The 23272-nt window shown below is 36.9% G+C and overlaps 1 protein-coding gene across 4 annotated transcripts in view; it reads left to right on the forward strand.

Annotated features, from left to right (window-relative positions):
* PCGF5 (polycomb group ring finger 5) overlaps positions 1–23049 on the forward strand; it is a 71402-nt gene extending 48353 nt beyond the window's left edge. The window contains exons 7-11 of one of the 4 annotated variants that reach the window (XR_007145336.1): positions 1071–1169; positions 4029–4118; positions 11412–11471; positions 17319–17440; positions 20113–23049. Coding sequence is in view for 3 of the 4 variants with exons in the window: in XM_047825236.1 (XP_047681192.1) it covers positions 1071–1169; positions 4029–4118; positions 11412–11471; positions 11843–12007 (414 nt within the window). In the remaining variant the exon portion in view is untranslated. Of the gene's footprint in view, positions 1–1070; positions 1170–4028; positions 4119–11411; positions 11472–11842; positions 12023–17318 lie in introns of those variants that run through there. The other 3 variants (XM_047825236.1, XM_047825237.1, XM_047825238.1) reach the window with 3 other exon arrangements.
* Positions 23050–23272: the final 223 nt, after the last annotated feature.

Below are 23272 nucleotides of genomic sequence, written 5' to 3' on the forward strand. Positions count from 1 at the left end.
TTTTCACGCTATCTGGAGTATCAGTCTTTCCATTTGAAATGGCTAGTGTGTGTTTTGCTTTAGATGTAACTTTTGACTTCTGTTTTCTTTTAATGGTTACTTTATCATGTAAATAGTGACCAAGTATCATTTGTAAATTTGTTTCTGTTGGTCTTTGCTAGGAAATATATTTTGCCAGGAACACATTTGCTAAGAATACATACTGACTGGATGGCTCTACTTTGGGCTTAGTGAATTTAAGAATATCCTGTATACATAAGTAGAAGTAATACCTTATACCTTTAAAAGATTCAGTTGCTGGTTTTTGTTTTACTGTTGAAAACTTTTAAGGTTTGGAGATGTAATTTTGTTTCACACATTGGTTCGTGTTTATCATGTCTCCACACCTCATTTTGACTAATTTTAGTTTGAGCATTCATTCTGGATTGCTAAAAGAGTAAGTCAGTACTGCTAATAAAATGAGAAAAATCCAGGTACAAAGAACATGTTTTTCCAGTAAAGTAGTCACAGCCCATCAGACACTGACTGGGACATGTTTCTCCAGAACCAGAGTCCGTTCCACATGACTTTTACTTGCTAGGGATCTTGTGGCCTGACTGGCCTCTACTGAACTCTGGAGCTCCTTATGGCCCCATCTGAGATCACTGCTCTTTTAAAAAACATTTAAAAGTTTATGAGACTTTTAAAAAATATCCCTAATTCTTTTAGAAGTGACATTCTTTAATAAAATATTTTATATTCTTTTTGTGACCTTTATTTTTGATTAAATTCATAATGCGTTGTTAACTAAACAAATTGACAAACTGCATACCTCTAGACATTTCTAGACATGTCTAGAGGTATGAAGATTTTCAATTTCCCAGGATTTTCTGAGTGTACATAATAGTACATTCTTGAAGAATACCATGTAAGTATCTAAAAATTAGAAACATTTTTTATTTAGTAGTACTAAAGAGTATAATTTGAAACATTTTCAGAATATATTTTGAAAATCCTCAAAGTGATAGTGGGAAAGGACACCTGTGGTTTCATTACAAGATATATTTTAACTAATAATCTGTTTCCTTTAGGGTTTAATGAAGAAATTCATTCGATGTTCTACCCGTGTAACTGTGGGAACTATTAAAAAATTTTTAAGTTTAAAACTAAAACTTCCAAGTTCTTATGAGGTAAGTTAACAATACAATCTTGATCATTTTGTTAATTCTAATCTGAAGTAAAATTCTAACAAAAGAAGTAAAAATTAACAATAATTTTGTGGAAACTTGGGTTATTTTCATGTCAAAAATTAATTTTGAGAATGTAATATTCTGTTTATGTAATGTGTATTTTTTAACATCCTGACTAAAGCATACAAATGCATTTAGTGTTTTACCATTAGAGGAGATACCTAAATAAAATTAAGTGATCCAAAAATAAATATCTCAGCTAACTGGACTTTAATGCCAACATGCTTTAGGGTCTTTTTTTTTTTTAATCTGAGACCTTTGAGATCCAGTTTTACCAATTCTTTATAGACTTCTTTTTCAGAATGTAAAACATTGTCTTTTTATGAAAAGGGATTTTACAAATAGTGTTCCTTTAATTATGTGATTTGCAAAAGTGATATTGTTTAGCAGAAGGTAAAACCAATGTAATTGCATCTGCATAAATGCAGTCTACCAGTTTCCTTACAGGAGAGGTAAATTGCCCTGATATTGATCACAGCACAGCTTGTAATGTGTTCAATGTTTAGAGAATGTTTAAGATGCTAGAATTACAGCTATAACGTAATGAGGAGATACGGTCACCATTTCTCACCTGCCCAAATGGCAGTCTTACAACTTCTATTAATTTTCTCTTGCTCCCCTTTGGGTTCTGAGAATAGCTTCTGAAAAAAACCAAAGACCAAACTAGTGTTCTGTATAAACAAAGACATCAAAGGCAACATAGTTCTTCAGGCTTAGGTATAGTAATATTAATATGAATAGTTTATCATAGTAGAAATAAAATAGGATTTGAACATAGGCATTGACGGGTATTAAGACTGTATTATGAGGAAGCCTCTGATCCTAAATTTATTTAAAAACTTCTCTCAGACAACTAATTAATCTATGGATTAAAAATTCTTACTATGGTTTGGTCCCACACATATTAAAACATTTCCAGAGACATCAACTTTTACATTAGGGAAAAAAAGTATGAGAGTTAATCAAAGCCCTATGTACTTGGTAAAGTAAAAGATAACAATTTATAGATACAACAGTGAAAATAGAAAATGAAACTGTTTTTGTACTTTATTATCTTCTTACAAAATACCACATGCAGTTTTATTTCCTTACTTTCAGGTGTGACTCAGTTATTTTCTAGTTTCCAGGAAGTTGTTAGAGCTGAGAGGATGAGTTCTCTCACAGTCTTACTGCGGGCACTTATCATCTCTCTCCATAGAAAACAGCAAGGCAGGAGACTTAGTCCACTGACAGCTCCTTGTCTATCCCAGTGTAAAGGACTTTTCCTGTGATTTTTAGAAGGATTTACTGGTTCCTCCCTTATTTTGCTGTCTTAACATATAGGGGGATGTAGTAATGAAATACTTATGAGCTGAAGCCTTTTGCAACAGCATTGCTCATTGGGGGAGATAGTTTCATTTGTAAATGACAACAGAAGCAGCATACCGAATTAGGGATTGCATCCTAAATCTCTTTACTTCTTTGCTTAGGAGTTTATTTTACAGGCAAGATTAAAAAAAAAAAAAAAAAATCATCGGGGCACCTTGGTGGCCCAGTCAGTTAAGCATCTGATGCTTGATTTCAGTTCAGGTCATGATCTCACAGTTGGTGGGTTCAAGCCCCACATCAGGCTCTGTGCTGACAGTGAAGAATCTGCTTGGGATTCTCTCTTTCTCCCTCTCTCTGCCCCTCCTGTGCTCTCTCTCTTTGAAATAAATAAAATAAACTTAAAAAAATAAAAATAAAACTATTTTGTCTTTTTAAAAATGTCTAAAAAACATTTTGAGGTCCATGTAAGTCACCATAAATCATCAAAAAATCAATATAATTTAGCTAAACATTTGTGTAATACAATTGGAACTCTACTCATTTTAGACTTTTAAAGTTCAGGACTCTCTAATCTCTATCTAGCCAAACACAGAATTATTTAAAACCCATTCTTCTTCCCCCTTTCCACACTTTAAATTAAACTCTTATCAGTTTGCTTTTAATAGCTAAAGAACTGAAATGTTTTACTTTGGGGGCCTATGATAAATGTTTGTTTATGTTTTGTTGAATTGGCAAATCATAGCCACAGTTCTTGGGGCCTTCTTAATTAAGGATTTGGGGGGTTGTTTGGTTCCTGCAACTCTAGAGCAAAAGTGAGCTTTGAAACACGCAACCTTTTTTGAAGTTTGATGCAAGGTGAGAAGAGGGTCCTGGAAGTATTATGCAAGTTACCAACCAAGCAAAACAGGCCAGAGAGCCCTAGAAGACACAGGCCTGTGGCGTGGTCCTAACTGTTCTGTCGACTTTAGCTACAGGTAATTACCAGAAGTTCTCATATGCCTTGACGTCCCCAAAAATCTTGTATCCACATTCATTCATTTACCCTCTTGGAATACAAACTAATGAGAGGAAAGCAAGTCCTCTAAATCTTGGGAAGGTGAAAGGATTCTGAGAGGTGAGCTCATAAGCCCCAGGTGCTGTGAGGTCTCCACACTTCCTCCTCATTCTGTAAGAGACAATCATGGAAATATGTCTAAACCTGTAAGTGCACAGAGACATGGACTAAAAAATCTTACACTGCATTTCAAAATTATGTGTATAGACTTGAGTGACAGGTATGTGGGACAAGACAAGCAGTCCTTCATGTTACTTCTATCTGAATTGTTAATACTTATGAAATGGACCAGTGCTTTTAATAAAAATATTCAATGCTCTTTTTAAATAATGGATAATACCTCTATTTTTTATAACTATTTGAATCTTTTTTTGAAATTTGGAAAAAAGTGTAAGACACGAACTACTTACGTTAATGGATCTGTATTCTTTTTAAAGTTGGATGTGCTGTGCAATGGTGAAATTATGGGGAAGGATCACACTATGGAATTCATCTACATGACAAGATGGCGACTAAGAGGCGAAAACGTAAATTGCTTTTATATTTACCTATGTGTATATTTAGTTCTATGTCATTTTATTACTCATATTTAACAGTATTACTTAGAAACAAAAAACTAGCTTGGGAAAGAGAAGAAACTGATTCCTTTTACTGTTTACACCCAGCTACTCCATGCTAATTGGTCCCAAGTACAAGACCAAGGTCTGTGTTAAATATGGTTTTGTTATATTGAAGGTGAGTTAAAAGTCCCATCTAAATATGTTCAGAACGCTACTAACCTCAAGACAGAGATGATGGCATGTAAATGCTTTTAAACCCCAGTAAGATATGGGAATTTCTAACTATATGGAGTTGAGTGGGGAGACTGAGTTTTGCCATGATTAGTACGTCTAATTGATGTTATTTTTTTTTGGTTGTGCTAGAAGGGACAGATAGGGTAGAATCTAGGTAATCCTTTTTTTCAGGTACCTCCTTTTCGTGAAAGTGTAAAATCGGACCAACGGGTAAGTGAGTTTGCAGTGGTTTCTGATGCCAGAATTAGACTATTGTGAGTTAGACCCTAGACAATACAGGAGAAATGATTTAAAAGGAGAAACCTGAGAAAAATCCAAGAAACCCCAAAGGAGAATTTTATATTTTGAAATGTATCTTTGCTTAGGGTTAATGAGAAGGTTCAAGCATATCTTACCTGAGTTATATATTACATTGATATTATGGAAATCCGAGGGACTAGGGATTATGACACTGATATAGATCAGTGAGGAATGTAGTGGTGATGCTACCAGAAATTCTCTTCATAATCTGAGTACATGAATACACACTGAGAATGACTAGAAGGTTGTGCTAGGTGACCTACAAGGTCCTCTCAGACATTGAGACTCTGTGGTGGTTATGGTATAATATGTCATACTTCAAAACTCAGTAGTTTTAATCTCTCTAATAAACTAGGCTTTATTATATTTTTGTGAAAACCTGAGTTATGAAAGAATACTAAAGAAATGTAACCTCAGTCAAGGACAAGTGATACAGAATCTGAATATAATGAGGGTTGCCATATTCCAGTGGTTCAAAAACATACTTGTGTGGATTGGAAACATCTATGGAACATTAATGAAACAGACCTCAAAAAATCATTTTTGTGTGTTCTGTTCAATGGATAGGATAATTGGCTACATTTTTCAGAAATGTCTTGATATAACGATAAACGAAGCACCCAACTTCTAAGGTCAGACTTTTTTTTTTTTCTGAGTCCTACTTGGGTAAAATCTTCCTTTTGAGGCGGAATTCTCATGACCGGGAAGAAGAAATGATGTTTGAGGACCAGTCACCAGAGAGTTGTGTGCCCTAGAAAAACATATTAGACCTCTCTAAGCCTCATCTTTTAAAAACCAAATCTAATTGTATTTGGTAAATTACTACTTGACTTTCGAGGATATTTTATAGTTTTTTAAAAAATGGTTCTACATACATCACCCTCACTGAATCCTTCCAGCCAAAGTGTTTCAGGTCCCAGGTGCAGCTAAACAGAGGTAGTCAGTTCTTTCTTACCCAGCACAGTTGGGGCCTAGACATTGTGATAGTACATATAATTTCGTAACGCTATAATTGCAGCTTTCTTTCTTTGATAAGTCATTGGGCATTTTAAGTATGTGTTAATGATTTTCAGACACTATGAATAGGTTTGCCTTAGGGTTGAAGAGATGTAAGAAGTCATCCACTGCAAGACCTCTGCCAGCACTCACTTGTCCTTCACACGACCCCCCTCCCAGCAGTCGCCCACACTGCCAGTTATTTTAATGTCAAAGTGTGAAGGAGCTAATGCATAGAAATTGATATTAATAGACCATCAGTTAAATCAGTCTTTACTACAGTTATGTTTCTGATTACACATGTTTGACAGTTTAAATTCCTTGGTTGTTTAAGGCATATTTTAATAAAAGTTGCTTGGAAAAATGGTTTGGTACCTTATGATTTTTCATTCCAGTAAAAACGAAACCAATAGATAGAAAAGTTAACCACATTTTATATTTAGTACAATGATAAAGTAATGTATTAGCCCAATTAATTTTTTCAACACGACAGCCCTGTTTTTTGTTTGCTCTCCTCCAAGCCTGTTTGCCCCTCAGTCTTCACAATCTCAATAGTTCCAAAATTTGTCATCCCATTTTTCCAGTTTCTCACACCAAAATCCTTGAAGTCAGTCCTCATTAGTTTCTTTTTCTTTCTTCTATCCTTAGCAGATTCTGTGACCTCTGCTATCAGAACACCACCATCAGAATCCAGTTATATCTTACTACCTCCACTCTGCCACTCTGGTCCCAGCCACTGTCACCATTTTCCAGAACATCTGTAAAAATCTCCTGCCTGAGCTCCATGCTTCCACTCTTGCCTCCACCTGGGGTCCACATACTGTCTTTGGCCGGCATAGTGATCCTCCTAAAACAAGTTAGAATATGTCGCTTCTCTGCTCCGAGCTCTCCAGTGACCTCTAATCTCACTTAGATAAAAACTGAAGTCCTTCCAGGGTCCTGTAGATACTGACCCCCATCATTTTCCCCAGACATCTCTCTGATCCTATGCTTTACTTTCCGTTGGCTCATCACATTCTGACCCCACTCACTCCTGTTTCCTCTAACATGCCAGGCTTTCTCCTGCCACCCTAGGTATCCACCTATTTTCTTTACCCTCTTCACTTAAAAGAATTTTGCTTCTATATCACCTTTTCAGTGAGGGCTCTGACCTTCCTTAATATCACAGCCACCACTCCCATTCTGGCATTCTCCTAATCCGTTTTCAGGTTTGACTGTTTTCCGTAGTATTTTTTTCATACCATCTGACACACTATGCCACTTAGTTATGTTATTATCTGTCCCCCAACTAAAATGTAATCTGAGGATGGGGATGATTATTTGTTCCCTGCTGAGTCTCCAGTAGCTAGAGCAGTGCCTAGTACAAATACTCAAAAAAATATTTGTTCAAAGAATAAATTAAATGCAGAGTTTGTCTTTTATAAGGTAATAGTTATGCAAAATATATCCTAAAGATCATCTCATTTATTTGGATCTCCATTTCCCATTTGTTTTCTGTTAAACAGATTTTAAATTTTGGCTCATGTTCCAATTAATTAGGAGTTATAATAATAATTGGTGAATTCTGACAGTTGGAGTGAATGGAAAAATAAGCAACAAAACAGTCATTTCTTGATCAAGCCCCTACTAGTGTACTTGTTGCAGTCACATCTGTCCCCATCTCTGCCCCCCACTCTGTCCCCATCAGTGCCCCTCCACTGCCAGCGGGATGCCAGGATGTCGGTCTGAAAAGTTCACCTTATCTACTGCTTTTGCTCCCTGGCTGTGCCTCCTGCTGGGGTCAGCTGATTTCCTACCTTGTGATTCTTTTACTTGTCTCTGGTACTTTTTTACGGTCAACATTTTGATCTACCTGGGATTTATTTCCTTACACACACATACCTACCACTAGGCTAAGACTCAGGCTCCTGGGTGACTCAGTGGGTTAAGCAACCGACTCTTGGTTTTGGCTCAGGTCATGGTCTCATGGTTCACAAGATGGAGCCCTGTGTCGGACTCTGTGCCGATAGCCTAAAGCCCGCTTGGGATTCTGTCTCTCCCCCCTCTCTTTCTTCCCCTCCCCAGCTCACACGTGCTCTCTCGCTCTCTCAAACATTTAAAAATTTTCTATTAAAAAAAATAAACCAAGACTAAGACTAAATTATTCTAAGATTTTTTTGCCAAAAATATCATTCATTGAATAATCCATACTTTATCTCCGTGTTTTGAGCTGTCAGCGTTATCTATGCAGATGTTACCTGTACACGTTTGTACACACACAGGTATGTACATTGTGTTCCTGGACATTGTTTTGTTCTTCTGAGTGGGTCTTATCCCTGCACCGCATTACACATCATATATAGCTTTTATAAAAATCTGATCACATACCACCCCTAATTTAAAGCCCCTAAGTTGTCCATTTTCTTTGGGATAAGTTTGAATGAAGTTCAGACTAATTTATAAGGCAAATAGGTTGCTTCTATCCTAGGTTGCTCCTTATTACCCTTTTAAAAATTGTGTTGGCTCGCTTTACCCATTTGTTTTTTCAGGTGAGCTCTAGAATGGGACTGTGATTGGCATTGGAATAAATTTTTAGATTGACTTGGCTAGAATTGGCATCTTGGCAACTGTTTTCTTCTCTTCGGTGCCGTGGGGTGTTTCTCATAGGTGCTATGTTCTCCTGGGTCTCTGAGTAAACCCTGTGGCTGTCTTCCCTTTTCACACGGGATGCTGCCCTGCCCCCTGGCTCTTCTGCCTCAGGCAAGGCCAGTCATACTCCAGTCACCTCCTGACTTTAGACCTACATCTAGACTCCCAGGAAGAATCTCAGAGAAGCCAGCTTTGCCTCCGCTTCTCCAGGGCTGCAGCGCACCTCCGGTGCCACAGGGCCTCGGTGCCGCTTCTTCCTCCTGGGGCAGCTCCCCTTCAGACTCGGTCTGTTTTCTCAAGTCCTAGCACTTTCTGAATTCTTCAGTGTGATGCATTTTTAAAAGGTTTTTATCATTAGGAATCAAACATCTGGTTGCACTTAGCAAATCCTTAAGAGATTTTTCAGTTCATAACGATACTGCCGCCTGAAGATGTTATACTCAGGATTGGTGTTTCATCTTTTGCTTATGAATGGGAGAAAATGTACCTTTTTTAAAAGCCAGTGCTTCTCAAACTTTAATGTGAATAGAAATCATGTGGGGATCTTGGTAAAATACAGATTCTGACTCAGTAGGTCTGGGGTGGGGCCCAAAATTCTGCATTTGTAACAAGCTCCCAGGGAATGCCAGTGCATCCGATCTTTGGACCATCCTTTGAGTAATAGAACTTTAGGAAACATGATCCATGACCACTGGCTTGCCTGTGGCTTCCAAATCTGTAAATTGAGGGTATAGAATCACAGAATCTGATCTCAATCTAGAAGGGACTTAGTTATCTAGACTAATCACCAATAATACATGATCCTGTTATAATATCCAGGGTTCATCACAGTTCTGAAACATAAACGGACTCATATGTACTCTTCTGCAACTTTTTTTTATCATTTGATGATGTGTCTTATGGAGAATCAACAAACTTTGATACAATTCTTTATACCACATTTGATAGTATTCCATTTGTGTGTCTGTAGCATAATCTGATTAACACACTCCTTTGGTGGAAATTTAGACTTTTTCAAGGTTTTTTTTAACATTACAAGCAATAGTTACTCCAGTACATAGATCTTTTTACACATGTGCAAGCATATTCATTGGTTAGATTCCAGGTGTGGGATTTACAAGAGTATGCATATTTAACTTTTTGGTAGATAATAACTATCCTCTTAAAAGATTTTAGCAGTGTATAATTCTACCAGTAATACACGAGAGTGCCCATTTTCTGACACCCTCACCAACACAGCGTATTATCAATTATGTATTTTTTCTGTGAAGTTTCTTTTCATATCAGTTGCCTTGTTGTTTTTCTATTGTGGTGTTTGTCTTTTCCTTACTAACTTCTAAGAGCTCCTTATGAATTCTAGAAATGAATCTCTGGTCATATGTGTTGTAGCCATTTCCTCCCAGTTGTGTTCTGCTTCCTAGTTTTGACTCAATTTTTTGATCCCTAAAATTTGAGTAACAATACTTGTCTCGAAATGTCTTAGTAAGAATGAAATACTATGTAATAAAGTACGTGGCAGAATGCCTGACATAATAAATGTTAGTAAGTTTACGAATAGCTTATGTATCTTACATTTTACCATTATTGTAACTCTCTCTAGTACCTCCTCTCATCCCTGAGAGCTTACTTACTATTCCTATCTTCCCATTCGGCCTCAGCTTTCGTCATGAGCTCGTGTTCTTCCTGCTCTCCTTTTCTTGGGTAGGTTGAATACTAAGCCTCAGTACAGCCCATCTTTCCCAGATGATCCTGGTTGATTTTAGGTCTTGTAGCAAGCCCCTGCCAGGACGTACCTACAGTTACTGTACCACATTTGTCTTACTTTGCGTTATTTGCATTATTAAGCACTTTTAGGAAAAACAAACATCCTTCGTGGCTGGTACCAAAAGAGATTAATAGGAAAAAATAATCATCACTCTAGTGAAATAGCCTCTTTTTACCTGAACTCTTCCCTTAAATGCTGTTTGGGACTCGGCACAGTTGAGGACGTGCAAGGTCTGATAGGCCAGAGCATGGGGACTCCAGAGTGAAAAGGGAAGGTTGCCAGGGCATATCCTTACAGCATGTTGGTGAACCCTGGACACAAAGTCAAGAACTCACTTCTGGAAAAAATTGCTAGTCTTTTGAGGAAATGGATAATTTCTAACATTTTATTTAAAAGGCCACCAATACATTTGTTTTAATCATTGCTTACTTTAATATTCTTTCAAAAAGGTGGCTTGCTTTGGCTAGATTTATCCTGGTTAATTTACACCTCACATGTTTTTTATGCATTTTTCCCCATTTTGAAGAGGCATACAATGTTGAACTCATATATACATAAGTTTAAAGTATATAATCTCAATTATAATGTTTACGTTTAATAAGTATTTAACCCAGTATTGAAAAATCAAGATTTGGGAATGATTTCTTTCTTTAAATATGAATGGTTAAACTGTTAGAACTTAGCAGGTTTACAAATGAATCCACTCAGTAGTTTTAAGATGTGTTCATTCATTGATTTACTCACAAAACCTTCTGTAAGAAGCTGCTGTGTGCCGCTCAAGGAGCTCACAATCTCATGCTATTAAAATAGAGACAGAGACTAAACACCTCATCTGAGCAACATGAAGAGCCTAGCCTAATACGTAAAATGGACCTCTTACAGGTTGGGGCAAGCCTCATGCCCCTTTCAGAGTTCCTGAGGTCCTTAAGCAGTGTTCTTTTCACGGGTAGTGGAAAGGAGAGCTAAGCGAGATCAATCACAGGAAGGGGTGGAAGAAAGAGAATACCCCTCCTGAACTGAAGATGTGAGGGTTTTCCCAGAAATCATTATTTGAAGAGGAAATGGAAAGGATAGCCACCATTTTGGTAAATATTTGCAGAATAGTAACAAAACTGATATTTTAGATACTAAAGTTGTTTCAAGCTACGTTTTACCAGCCACTAAGTTCTTAAAATCTTTTTTTTTTTTTTCCAAAAACAACTACCATATTTTGGAAAGTGTTTACTTAAACTAATCATGTTGACTCATGTTTGACGTTAAGATAGTTTAAATAATCAGTTTTAAATATGTATCCAGTTGTGGATGCCTCTTATCTGATGAGTTCATCTCCTCCGCAGTTTCGGTGTCTGAACTGCTCAGCTTCGCAAGTCTGCTCTCAGGATGGCCCTTTGTATCAGGTAAGAGGCACTCACGACTGTACATATGACCCTGACGATGCCCGCCAAGATGGTGATCGCTCTCATCCCAAATTCAAGTTTCTAAGACATGTCACTTTGCCAAACTAATATTTATTTGAGCTACAAAACGTCATTTTTCAATTTACGTCCCCAGATTTCCCATTATTTTAGTCATCTTGTATTATCTGTTTAATTTCACAGAACTAAAAAATGAAATTATAAATGTTAAGGCCATTATTTAGGAGTCAGAAATTTTCAATAATTACTAGTTTCAGCCCTTGAGAAATCTCTGCTCCATATTGGATCTCTGCTCCATACTTAACACTTCTTTGTGGAAGTTTTTGTTTGTTTGTTTTTTGTGTTTTAATCAGTCCCCTACAAGCGAAAGATGCAACGCCGGGTTAGGTGAGGCTCAGCAGCGGCAACAGCCACATGTAACTGTGAGCTTGCTCGGGTCACTTACTACAGATGATAGTGGACAAGTTTTAAAACGCACTGACAAAGACTCTCCTCAGATGCACATCCCAGTTATCTAATAAAAGTACATCTTATATTGGGATGATGAGTTGTAGTGATGCTTCTGCCTTTAACCGTAACTCCTACATGTGTGGTTTTATGCTTTCACTCTTGGCACTGATGTCTGTTCCTTAGAAATAAAGATGTTCTTAAACTCCCATCTAAAGTATCAGAGAAGAACCGGAATAAGATCGGATTTTTCAAAATCCTTACAAATTCCCTTTTCTTCCTTCAACACTTCATTATGGAGTATATGGTCCTGTCGCAGAGTTGAACTTGTGATTAACAGGATGCACCTTTAGCCAAAATTCAGCTACAAGTTTTCAAGGGAAAAGTTATCACTTTTTTATTTCAAGAAAATATTATGTATATACTCTTTACACTATTTCATTTTTAAATTAAAAAAATTTTTAAATTCCACCAAATGGACAGTTTTCTAGGAAAATACCAGTGGACTAAAATTCACCCACGAAGAAAGAAAATTTAAATCTGTAAGCCATGAAAGAAAATAATTATTCAAAAATTACTTCCTCAAAGGATGCCTAAATAGCTTGATGGTCATGCTCTCTCAAATTTTCAAGCAATAGATCATTCCCATTGTAAACTGTTTTAAATTATTGAAAAAGATGGAATTCTTTTCAAATTTATTTTACAAAAGTAACATAATCATGATACCAAAAACTGACAGAAAACCCAACTAGAAAACCAGTATCAATCTCATTTTGAATACAAATACAAAGATGATAAGTAATATACTAAAAGAATAATAAACCAAGACTAAATAGTATTTTTATCAGAAATGGAAGAATGGCTTAATATTGGGAGGAAGGAAGTAATATATATTATGTAATATAAACATTTTATATATATACACACACACAGAGTCAAGTAAAAACCATCAGTAGATACTGAAAAGGCATTTGATAAAATTCACTAAGTCCCAGTTTTTCCTACCAGCTTATTTTAAGTTTTCCAAAAAACAAAACAATTGAAATAATACAAAGGAATATCCTTTACTTGTGCTTAGATTTTACCAGTTAACATTTTGCTACATTTTATGCTCCCTCTTTCCTTCTCTTCCCTTCTCCTTATCTTATTAATCTCTTTATCATTCTGTCTATTGTTTCTTTGTGCAACTATTTGAAAGTAAATTGCAAGTATCATGACAGTTGACTACCAAATATTTCAGCATATACTTCCTAAGATCAAAGACTTCCTCATAAATAACCAAAATGCCACTTCACACACAAGAAATTTAAATAGTAAATTAAATATTACAGAGATGTCATTTCTCCCCATAATTAAATTATCAAGTTTGATATAGTTCCAGACACACTTTTTACCAGATTCTTGTTTAACTTAACAGAATCAGTCATTCTAAAGTTCATCAGGAAGTACGAGCCAGTGCTTCTGGTCCGTCACAGTTTTTGGTGGGTAATCAGGGGGCATGTGCACCGCCACATCCTAAAATGCATTTGTAAGCTGAAGTAATTAAAATAGGGCACTGAATTAAACACAGACCTATGAGTCAAAAGAATAGCTCAGGGCTCAGGGACAGACTCTAGTATTGTATGAATCTGTAAAGAGAGTATTTCACGTTATTGGAAGAAAAAAGATTTATTTAGCAAATACCTACTGAACACTTAACTATGCACTGGGTACTCTTTTAGGCCCAAGTACTCTTTTAGGACACAAGTAAAAATGAACAACTTCCTCACAGAGCTTACACTCTAATGACGGTAACAGATGAAAAATAAATGAGTCAGATTTGTAGTGTTAGAAGAAAAATTAAAGTAGGGAAGTAGAATATTTTAGATAAGATAGCCAAAGGAAGACTTCTTTGAGGTGGAGTTTCTTGATCAAAAGCAAGTGAGAGAAATAGCTATGTGTGTATCTGGGATCGGATGCTTCAGGCCAAGGGAACACAGTGGAAAGATCTGGAGAAGTGGTCATAGCTGGTTGTTTGAGGGTTGCAAGGAGGCCAGCAGGGCTGGACCGGAGACAGTATTTGGCAGTCGGCAGGGCTAATCGGTGAACTCAGAGTATAGATTTTGGGGGGAGGCTGTGATCTAGTAGGGTTAGTTTTCAATAAATTTTACTGAGACTTCGTGGTGGTGATGGAGATTCAGTTCATACCTCACATTATAGGAGATTCTCATGGCTTAAAGTGGTAAATATTAAAATAGATACCATCAAAGATCAAGAAGAAATACAGTTGAATAATTTCAGAGTGGGGATGGCCTTTTTCACTGTACATACAAAAGGAAAAAAAGACAAAGCAAGTTGACTGTTAATATTGAAAAGTACATGGCAAAAATATCATAACTAAGGAAATATTTGCAGTATACGCAGAGAGGTTTAATGGCCTTAATACATGAAAGAATTCATGCAAATCTGTAAGACAGAGTTCAACTTATCACAGAAAAATGAACAAAGACCTGCTTAGGAAAGTCACAAAAGAAGGAAACAAAACTGGCTAATCAGCATTCAAAAATGGTTAATTTCTTTAGAAGAAATAAAATACTATTTTATGCTTATTAAATTGCCATATTAAGAGGGAAGAAAAGATAGTACTCATTATTGATGAGACCAGTGAAGAATGAGCATTTATATTTCTTTTGGAAACGTAAAGATAGAATAACTTCCCTGAAGTTCAGGGTGACGGTATTTATGCTGTTTGAACCAGCAGTTCCACTCTAGGAACCAGCCCTGATCCTTGGGGCAGGATTAATCTATAATCACAAAAAAAAAAAAAAAAGGGAGGGGGGGAGGGCACCTGGGTGGCTCAGTCAGTTGGGCATCTGACTTCGGCTCAGGTCATGATCTCACAGCTTGTGAGTTCGAGCCCCACTTCAGGCTCTGTGCTGACAGCTCAGAGCCTGGAACCTGCTTCAGATTCTGTGTCTCCCTGTCTCTCTGCCCCTCCCCTATTTGCACTCTGTCTCTCTCTCTCAAATAAACATTACAAAATTAAAAAAAAAAAAGGAATTAACTAAAATATACAGCAAAAGGAAATTTTTTGGTAACTTATGATTCTTTTCTACAAAGCTGTTATGTTCTTCCTTTAAAAATGATCAAGGATATTAAATGGTGTCAAAATAAGTTATGGAATTTTTAAATGGAAATTAAAATTTTACACGGACAAAATGATTTACCAAACAATATGTGTAGCTTGATTACAGTCTTGAAAAAAAAAAATATGTATACAGACAGAAAGACCAGAAGGATAGACACTAAAATAATTATGGTAGTTATCTTTGGATGGTGGTATTTAAGTGAGTTTCCTTTTTTCTTGGTGCTTTTCTGTATTTTCCAAATCTATCATGAAACCACATTCACTTTTATGATAAAGATTTTTTACGAAAAGCAGTACATCAGTCAAGGTCGATGTGATTTATCACTTTCCAAAGTTATCACATTTGAAATGGATACTGTGGGAGTATCTTTTATTTTAGCACATGATGAGACTGACGACTAGCAACTCTCCAAGTAGGCCCATTTGGGGCAGTCGCTCAACACTGTGGGGTGGTGCGCCACATTCCCTGATACTAAGCACGGCGCTGTTTTACTTCAGAAAGCAAACTGAAATACAAATAGAACTTAAAGTAGATCTTAGTGGTTCCCAGCATTGTAAAACACTTCAGTAAGATTAAACTTCAGCTGTCATCATAGAACAAACACAAGTGGTTACTTGGAGAAAGCAAACCATTTTCAACCAAAACCAGAAAATCCTGACCACCGACAAGCCATTTTACTTCCCTCTCTGCCTTCATCCCAGTAGAACTGCTGATGGATTCTTCTATATATTATGAAGGAATTCTAGAGTGAGTGCCTTAATCATTTGCAGAAAGCGTGCAGACTCCACAGAGTCCGGGATGAAGAACAAAGCTAGGAAGGTTGTTGTGGCGGAGGGAGGGCAAGCCGTGGGCTGGGCCAGAACAGGAAGTAGATCCTACCCTACTGCAGAGTGTAGGGAGTCTGGGTAGCAGTCTCCACAGCTGGCTCAGTTTCACAAGACCCAGGGAGTTTTCTAAAATGCACATTCCTGTTTCTCCCAGATATTGTCATTCAGAGGGAACAAAGTTTAAATAAAACCAAGTAAACAAAATATAAACCAAAATAGATTTAAGACCGTGGAAATCTTGAGACACTGTGACTTTTACTCCAGCCCTCAGAACTGGTGGTGGCATCCCCCTACGTCCTCAGCTGGGAAGAGCAAAACCTAGAAATTTCCATTCCCACCTCCAGTCCCATCCTGAGCTGAATGGCTAAAGACCAATGAGGAGTTTTCTCAGGATAGAACCTAGCTATACGGGCAGAAATAGTCCTTTTTAGGATTATAGAGCCTCCGCCCACCCCTTTCACCTGTATGAAAGAGTACACAATTTCGTGGCCTGGATTTTTGTGTCCACTTACACTGAGATGAAGGGGAACCATCAATGACAGTCTCAGCACTTTCTTGGTTTCATAAAAGGAGCTTCTCAATGAAATTTCACTTAAAAGGGGGAATCTGAAGCTTTTGGGAAGGGAAAACCAGTGGTTCTCCAGACCAGACTTTGTGATGTTAGGTTCTGTATGAAAAGGTACAATAGCAGGTGAAAACAGATACTGAAGTGGCAATGTGGCCTATGCCTTTTATGCCCAGGAAGTAGTTTCCTCTCTAGTCTGTTGATGTAGGGATACCTTGTCTGTAGTCACAGCAATGAAGAACAGTCCGTACCTTTCAGTTGTGCGTCCACCCAGAATATATAATAGTATCAACTGACTATTGAAAGGAGGTAGCAACCTGAATGTTCCATGTAACAATTCGCTACTTGTTTTTCAGTTTTTAAAGGACCATTAAAGTTTCAATGCTAAAAAAAAAAGTGTCAAATTTACCAAAAACAAATGTGATTTGTGAAAACTACCCCAGTTTTCATAGCAAGAGGTCTCTGTTAACTTGTGACTCAGCGGGCCCTCACAAACAGCAGCTTGGGTGGAATGCAGCCCCACGAGGTACATGATTGAACGAACACCTTCAGGCAGGGCACAGAGCCTTCAGTCCTCCCTATTACTTTCGTGCAAATACCCAGCCAGCGTGACCTCGTGAGCCTTTGAACTTGACCTTTGTTACATATCAGAGAAAACTTGCCTGATTCTAGAAAAATAATGGTAATTTAAAAATAAAGCATTTTAATGGTAACTAGTCTTTAATTGTCATAATCACTAGTAGTACTAGGAAATATTGTAAATAATAATCCTGCATTCTTAAAGCCTTTTGTATGTAATCTATATTGTTTTCATTTTTCATATAAACACAGTCTTATTCATCATCATGTTTTTATTTTATAGTCCTACCCCATGGTATTGCAGTATCGACCAAGAATTGATTTCGGTTAGACCAAGGGGCCTAGATCCCGCGGAGATGACTCCTGCACTCTTTGTTTACTCATCAGCAGATCGCACAGGGAACGGTGTGTGGACGAGAGGGACACAACCAGATTTTCAGCATGCAAATAAGGCCATTGTCTGTCTCTAAATTGTCAGTTGCATTTATGTTGTTTCTATTAAGAGTGAACCAAGTGCCATTCTGCTACTGAATCATCCGCATACGGTATTTGTGCTGTCTCAGTGTACAAGTCGTGGTGGCAATCAGCTACGGGTGCAGCCACGATTCAGCCTCCCGGATATTTTGCTTGCCTGTTCCAAGACCGTTCTAACGTTTGATTACACTAGTAATATGACTCAATCTGTGTGGTGTTGCAGTTTTCACATACTTAATATTTTATTAATTTTTGTTTAAATAGAGTACTGTACAAGAAATAATTCTTATATCTTGAAGTTATTTTGTATGGGAAAGTATTTAGAAGAGTGGTTTTTGAGCCACGGTCCTGTTCTAAGCTTTTTCTGTGTGAAATAGTTCACTTTTGAGTGTGCAAGACTTTGGGGGAAGAATTCCAATTATTCTCGTCATTAGAGCACATTATAGTTGTAGACATGTTAAGTCCTCCAGCTGTGTGGTCTACCTACCATTGCACAAGGAGGCATGCTAGCCCTCCAGATTGAAAGTGTGTGTGACCGGGTGGACTACTGAAGTCCGATTCAGAACCATTGGAAAGGTCGACAGCTGGCCACACTTACTTCTAACAAAATTACTGCATCAGCAAGGTCAGTCTTTCGTAATGCCTTATGACGAGCAGGTGCTGCTTCGTGAAACATCACTGTGTAGCCCGTTCTATGTATGCGTCATTCTATTGTGGCTCTCATTTAATGAGTAGAATGTCTCTCTTTTTAAGTTGGCCTTAGGTGTGTGTCATTGTGGCATGCAGAGGGTTATGATGATTTTAAATATTAGGATTTTTAGAGCAGATAACATTAGCTATTTTATGGATTTTAGAAGTCTCAAGGCAATTATAAATTAAAACTGTTACCTATCGCAGCTCCAAGCCACATGCGTCTAATAGAGTAACTGCAGTGTAGTAGGTGAACATGCTAACCCAAATTAATGATTTGAGGAGATTCCATTTTAGATCCTGTAGTCAGCAGGGGGAAATGGGATTCTTGTTTTATACATAAACCCTTTAAGGTCAGAGCTGGGATAATGTCCTTGATTTTGCAGTTTTGTTAAGTCTTCCATTCATTTTGAGATTAGTCTGCAAGTCAGAGAAAGTCTCATTACCTGAAATTATGTGAAGAACTTCGTTTTAAACCTTTAAATCGACAGTTGTTTTCAAAAAAACTTATTTGGAAATTAAGTTTTGTTAATTGCCTCAAAATAAACAAGTTAACCTCCGAAACTTAGTAAAAGTCTTGAAAGCTAGGAAAAACTGTTTTAGAAATCTGACACGAGCACAATCTGTGTGTTACACACATAGTTTTTATACTGTATACATTGTAGACGTGCTACATTTTCCAGTAAAATGTATCACGGATTAATGCCTTCTGAATCTCAAAATGCTTCTTAGGAATAAAACATTGTACAACTCTAAAAAACACATACAAAATACAGCTAAATCTTGATGCATTTCACACTATAAAAGGCTGAAACTTCCTAAATTACCTTTTCATGTGTCATTGTTTCAAGTCAGGAAGCCTCTATCAGAGTTTTCTGTCGTTATTGTTTGGACTTTTGTGAAAAAGGTTATGGCAGTGCTTTCTTAATTTCATTCTGTTAGATTCTGTTTGTGCCTGGAGGGACTCAGAAGCAGAATTTAAAAGGCAGATTATTGTGAACTCTTTCAAGATGGTTAGAACAGACCATTACACTCAACCAAAAACAGCATCTACTCTCTAGCTACAGAAATTATTTTGCTGTGCTGTGAAATCCGATTCCCTGACATCCCTAGGAAATTCTAATATTATAAATTTGTCACATCTAGGTCAGTGATTAAAATAGTGTTTTACATATGGAAGTTAACTAACTCAAAATGAATTGAGAGTGCATTTTAAAATAAAACCGCAAATGAGACCTGTGTGTTTTGGGGTCCCCAGCCAAAACTTAGAGCCTTCAGTGAGTTTTAGACACATGAGCTCTTTAAGTTGGGTCTGTTGCCGCCTCATCACATGTCATTTTACTGTTTTCCAAGGAAATATGTAGGAAGCAATTATGGAATTGAGAATCGTTTTATGTAAAATTCCTTTATTCACTGTTCACATGTTAACATTTTTATGGAAATGCAGTGGAATATGTGCCAAAACATGTGAAAGGAAACCATAAGGGAAGCAGGGCATCAGTTGGCATTTAGGGAAACGTACAGTTTAGGACCGTCCTGAGTGATACAGCATTACTATTCAGAACTGTAGACTTCTTCAACCCACCTCTTGTGGTATATTCAGCTATAATTTCCTAAGTATGGGACTGCTTTCATGTCTGAGCAATACACTAATTATCCCCTAAGTCAGCTTAAGGAATTTGCAAGAAACCAGATACAAGAAACATATACAGGTGACTTTTGCAGTTAGTTTTATAAACTTAGGGTGCTAATAAAGCTCTTATATAAGTAAACTGTAGGAATAATCCTCTGAATCTGCAAAACTGGAGAACAAAACTCCATTAAATTTGTTTAAATCTGTTGTCTCTTAAGCAAGAAACCGAAAGAACTTTACCTTCCATAAAGGACTTTGTAATCGCTTTTCTCTGCCCTAGGATGTCAGAGATATAAGAGGGCCAAGGAAGCTTGGATATAAAGAAGGACTGTGGTTCATGCATACCACTTTAACTGAAGTAATCACATCAGTTAACAGAAAAATCAGAATATGGCCTTTTCTCTAGATGAATGGAATACTTTTAAGAGGTATAAAAAATAAACTAAAAGGCTCACTGATGAGGTAAGATAAGGTCATTCAGTCTGGGGTGCGGGTACTTTGGGTAAGGTCTTTTAACTACTTTTAGAAAAATGTATTATTTATCCATTGAAAAATCTGTCCCATACTCAACTACATTATACACTAAAACGAAATCCAAATTTAAGTGATTCTTGAAGGGGGAAAAGTGTGTTATATAATATTGTCAACTCTTTAGCTTTAGTGAAATATTTAAGAGAAAGTGCCTCTTTTGCTAAAAGTGCATTTCTGTTTAGATTTGCTGCATAACTTTTGAGTTCTCTGTACCTGTCTCTTATGAATGGTTTTATATCCAAATAGGCACTCATAAGTGAGAGTAATCTCTTTTTGAAAGATTTTCATAAGAAGTAGAGATCACCAAAGACATTCTACTGTTGATTAACAATCATGCTAGAGAGACAGTTTTAACAGTTTGGAGGGTGGAATTTTTTAGGTTGCAATTTAATTTTATATAGTTAGGCAATAACCTTAAGTAACCTTAACTGCTACAATATCACCAAAGAAAGGCTTTAAACTGATTTTTGTGGTGAGATCAATCAAATGTAGGTTTTTCTTGCAATAATCAGAGCACACTTCCTCTCCAATAATGGCCCTTGTTTTTCCAGCACCATCTGACAGATCTTAGGAAATCCTCAAAGGTGAGAAAGAGATAAAGCACCACAGTTAGCTCCCCCTTTGGATTCAAGTGGGAGAAATACATCCTTTGAAGAGAATATTGAAATTGAGATTTTAAAGTTTAATTTGAGAAGCTCTTTAATTCACTTCATTAGAGTCCATATAAACGAAATTTATGCTTATTTGGTTCCTGGGTTCTTAGTAAAAAGAGAAATTTCATTACAGACAGACTTTGGTAAAAGTGCTGACATGCTTACTTGTATAAGAAATAGTACATTCTATTGGACTTACGTAAGTGGGGTTTTTTTTTTTTTTTGTATTCAAAAGCAAAGTTTTCATAAAGGCTGATTTTTTTTTTTCTTAAAAAGCAACTCTTTGTCTTCTTTCTTAGTGATTACCTTATTGTGATTAGAATGTAGCCATACAGCCATATTTGGCAAAATAAGTCCCAGATCAAGAACATATACATCAAGTTAGGCACTGCCCATCCGCCGTTCTCCCTGGGAGCTTATGCTGTGGCCACCTTGAAGGTCAAACTCACATGATGCAGCCTGATAGGCCACTGGGTCAACCTCCTTGGATGTAGTCTGCCACATACTCTGGTTTATCGTAAGGAATCTTCCCTCCGGCTAAGCTTTATACCAGTAAGATGTTGGTTGTAGGAATTGCAAAAATGAATCCGTTTGCTATAACTTTAATCTTTTGGATTAGAAACAAAAACGTGAAAACGCTATTAATACTGTAAGACATAGATCCTTACAGTAAGGAACGTAACATGCCCGCCAGATCTGGTCTATGGAAAAGTCAAAAAAGATGATATATACTAGAGATGCAGAAACCCTTCGAAAGCACAAAAACACCATCCAGTTCTGGATTCACTTGGCGTACCTAGGTCTGTAGTATTTTTGATGGAAAAACTTCAGATTGAAAGGTCATTAAAATGTACTTCTGCATTACAGGGTTTTCATGGTTTTCTTTTTCCTAAAACAGAGGTATTTTCCCAATAATTTAAAATGATTCTCTTCCTAGGGAAGAGTCTTCACAGATGGTATATTTACTCACTATCCTTAAACTGTATTTGCAAACAGAATTAAAATGCTTCAGCACTTCCTTTTCAGAAAGTTATGAAACTTTAAAATAATTTATTTTAAATGCTCATTCAAATATGTATACTCATTGTGCCCCTTTTTCTAGGATTCAGTACTGAGACATTATTCAGAAATGCCTTTTAATTTTAATTGTCTTTAAATATAGAATCAAATGAAAGATCTGTTAAAATACTGGGTCTAGTTTTCTTCCATCTTTCAGAGCTTCATGGAATAAGAAACTAATCTAGTACAGACGAAGATTAAATATTTCTGGGCACATTGTACAGACAGTAAACAGATCATCTGTCCCTAGACTGCACCTCAGTCCACTGGAGCAGAAGTTCTACACGTTAGAAATGTAATGGGATCAGCCTCACATTTTGGGGGGTCGGTTTTATTTTGCTGTATTTTTTAGAATGGGGATGGGGGCCTAAGTGTCCTTACGAAGCTGTGGCCCACGACGAGAGCTTGTGGGAGAGCGCCAGCCTTCGGCTGCGTTCCTGTACTTGGCGACAACAGCAAGCACCAGAGTTTGGTAGAGTAGCCCTCCCGTCAGACAAGACCGTCACAGGATATACTGTATAGTTATGTTGCTAATTTTCCTTTGAAATATAAAATATTTTAAGCTTTTTTTGTCAAAAGTGGTAACATCTTAATACAAATAAAAACCTTTTTGTGGTTGTAAGATTTAGCTTATAAATCATTCAAATTGAAGTGAAAGATTACCAGGTCATTGTTAATGACTTCGTCTATTAAGAATATATGTATTTTTGTAAAGGAAAAGCACTTGTAGATATTTAATCAGTACAAGATATATGTCTGTTTTGCAGAAATAAAATGCTGCTTAGAGATTCTCTTTAAATATTTTTATTTTTGTGCTCAAATGTATTTTCTGTTGATCTATGGAATGTTCTGTATAAAGCTGTATGGTTGTACCGTTGGGCTAGATTCTTTTGTTTTTTAAAATCTGGACTTAGCCGAGTATATTTGACCATGTTAAAAATAGTATCTTTGTTATTAAAATTCTGATTGCATAATTTCTTGTTGCCTGTCATCCTTAATATTAGTGGTTGTAGACCGCAGCCTCCGATAATTACTGCTGTGGCAAATTTTATGACAGTTTTGAGTGTCTGAGATCATAAATCTTCTCTAGAGGTTCTCGAGCTGCTTAGTTTTGAGACGGTGGGCTGTCCCCAAGTAATACTTGAGGCCTGCACACACACGCACACTTTAGAACAGTTTATTTTGTTAGCTTCATCC

Source organism: Prionailurus viverrinus, chromosome D2 (assembly GCF_022837055.1).
Source record: "Prionailurus viverrinus isolate Anna chromosome D2, UM_Priviv_1.0, whole genome shotgun sequence".
Taxonomy (NCBI): Eukaryota; Metazoa; Chordata; class Mammalia; order Carnivora; family Felidae; genus Prionailurus; species Prionailurus viverrinus.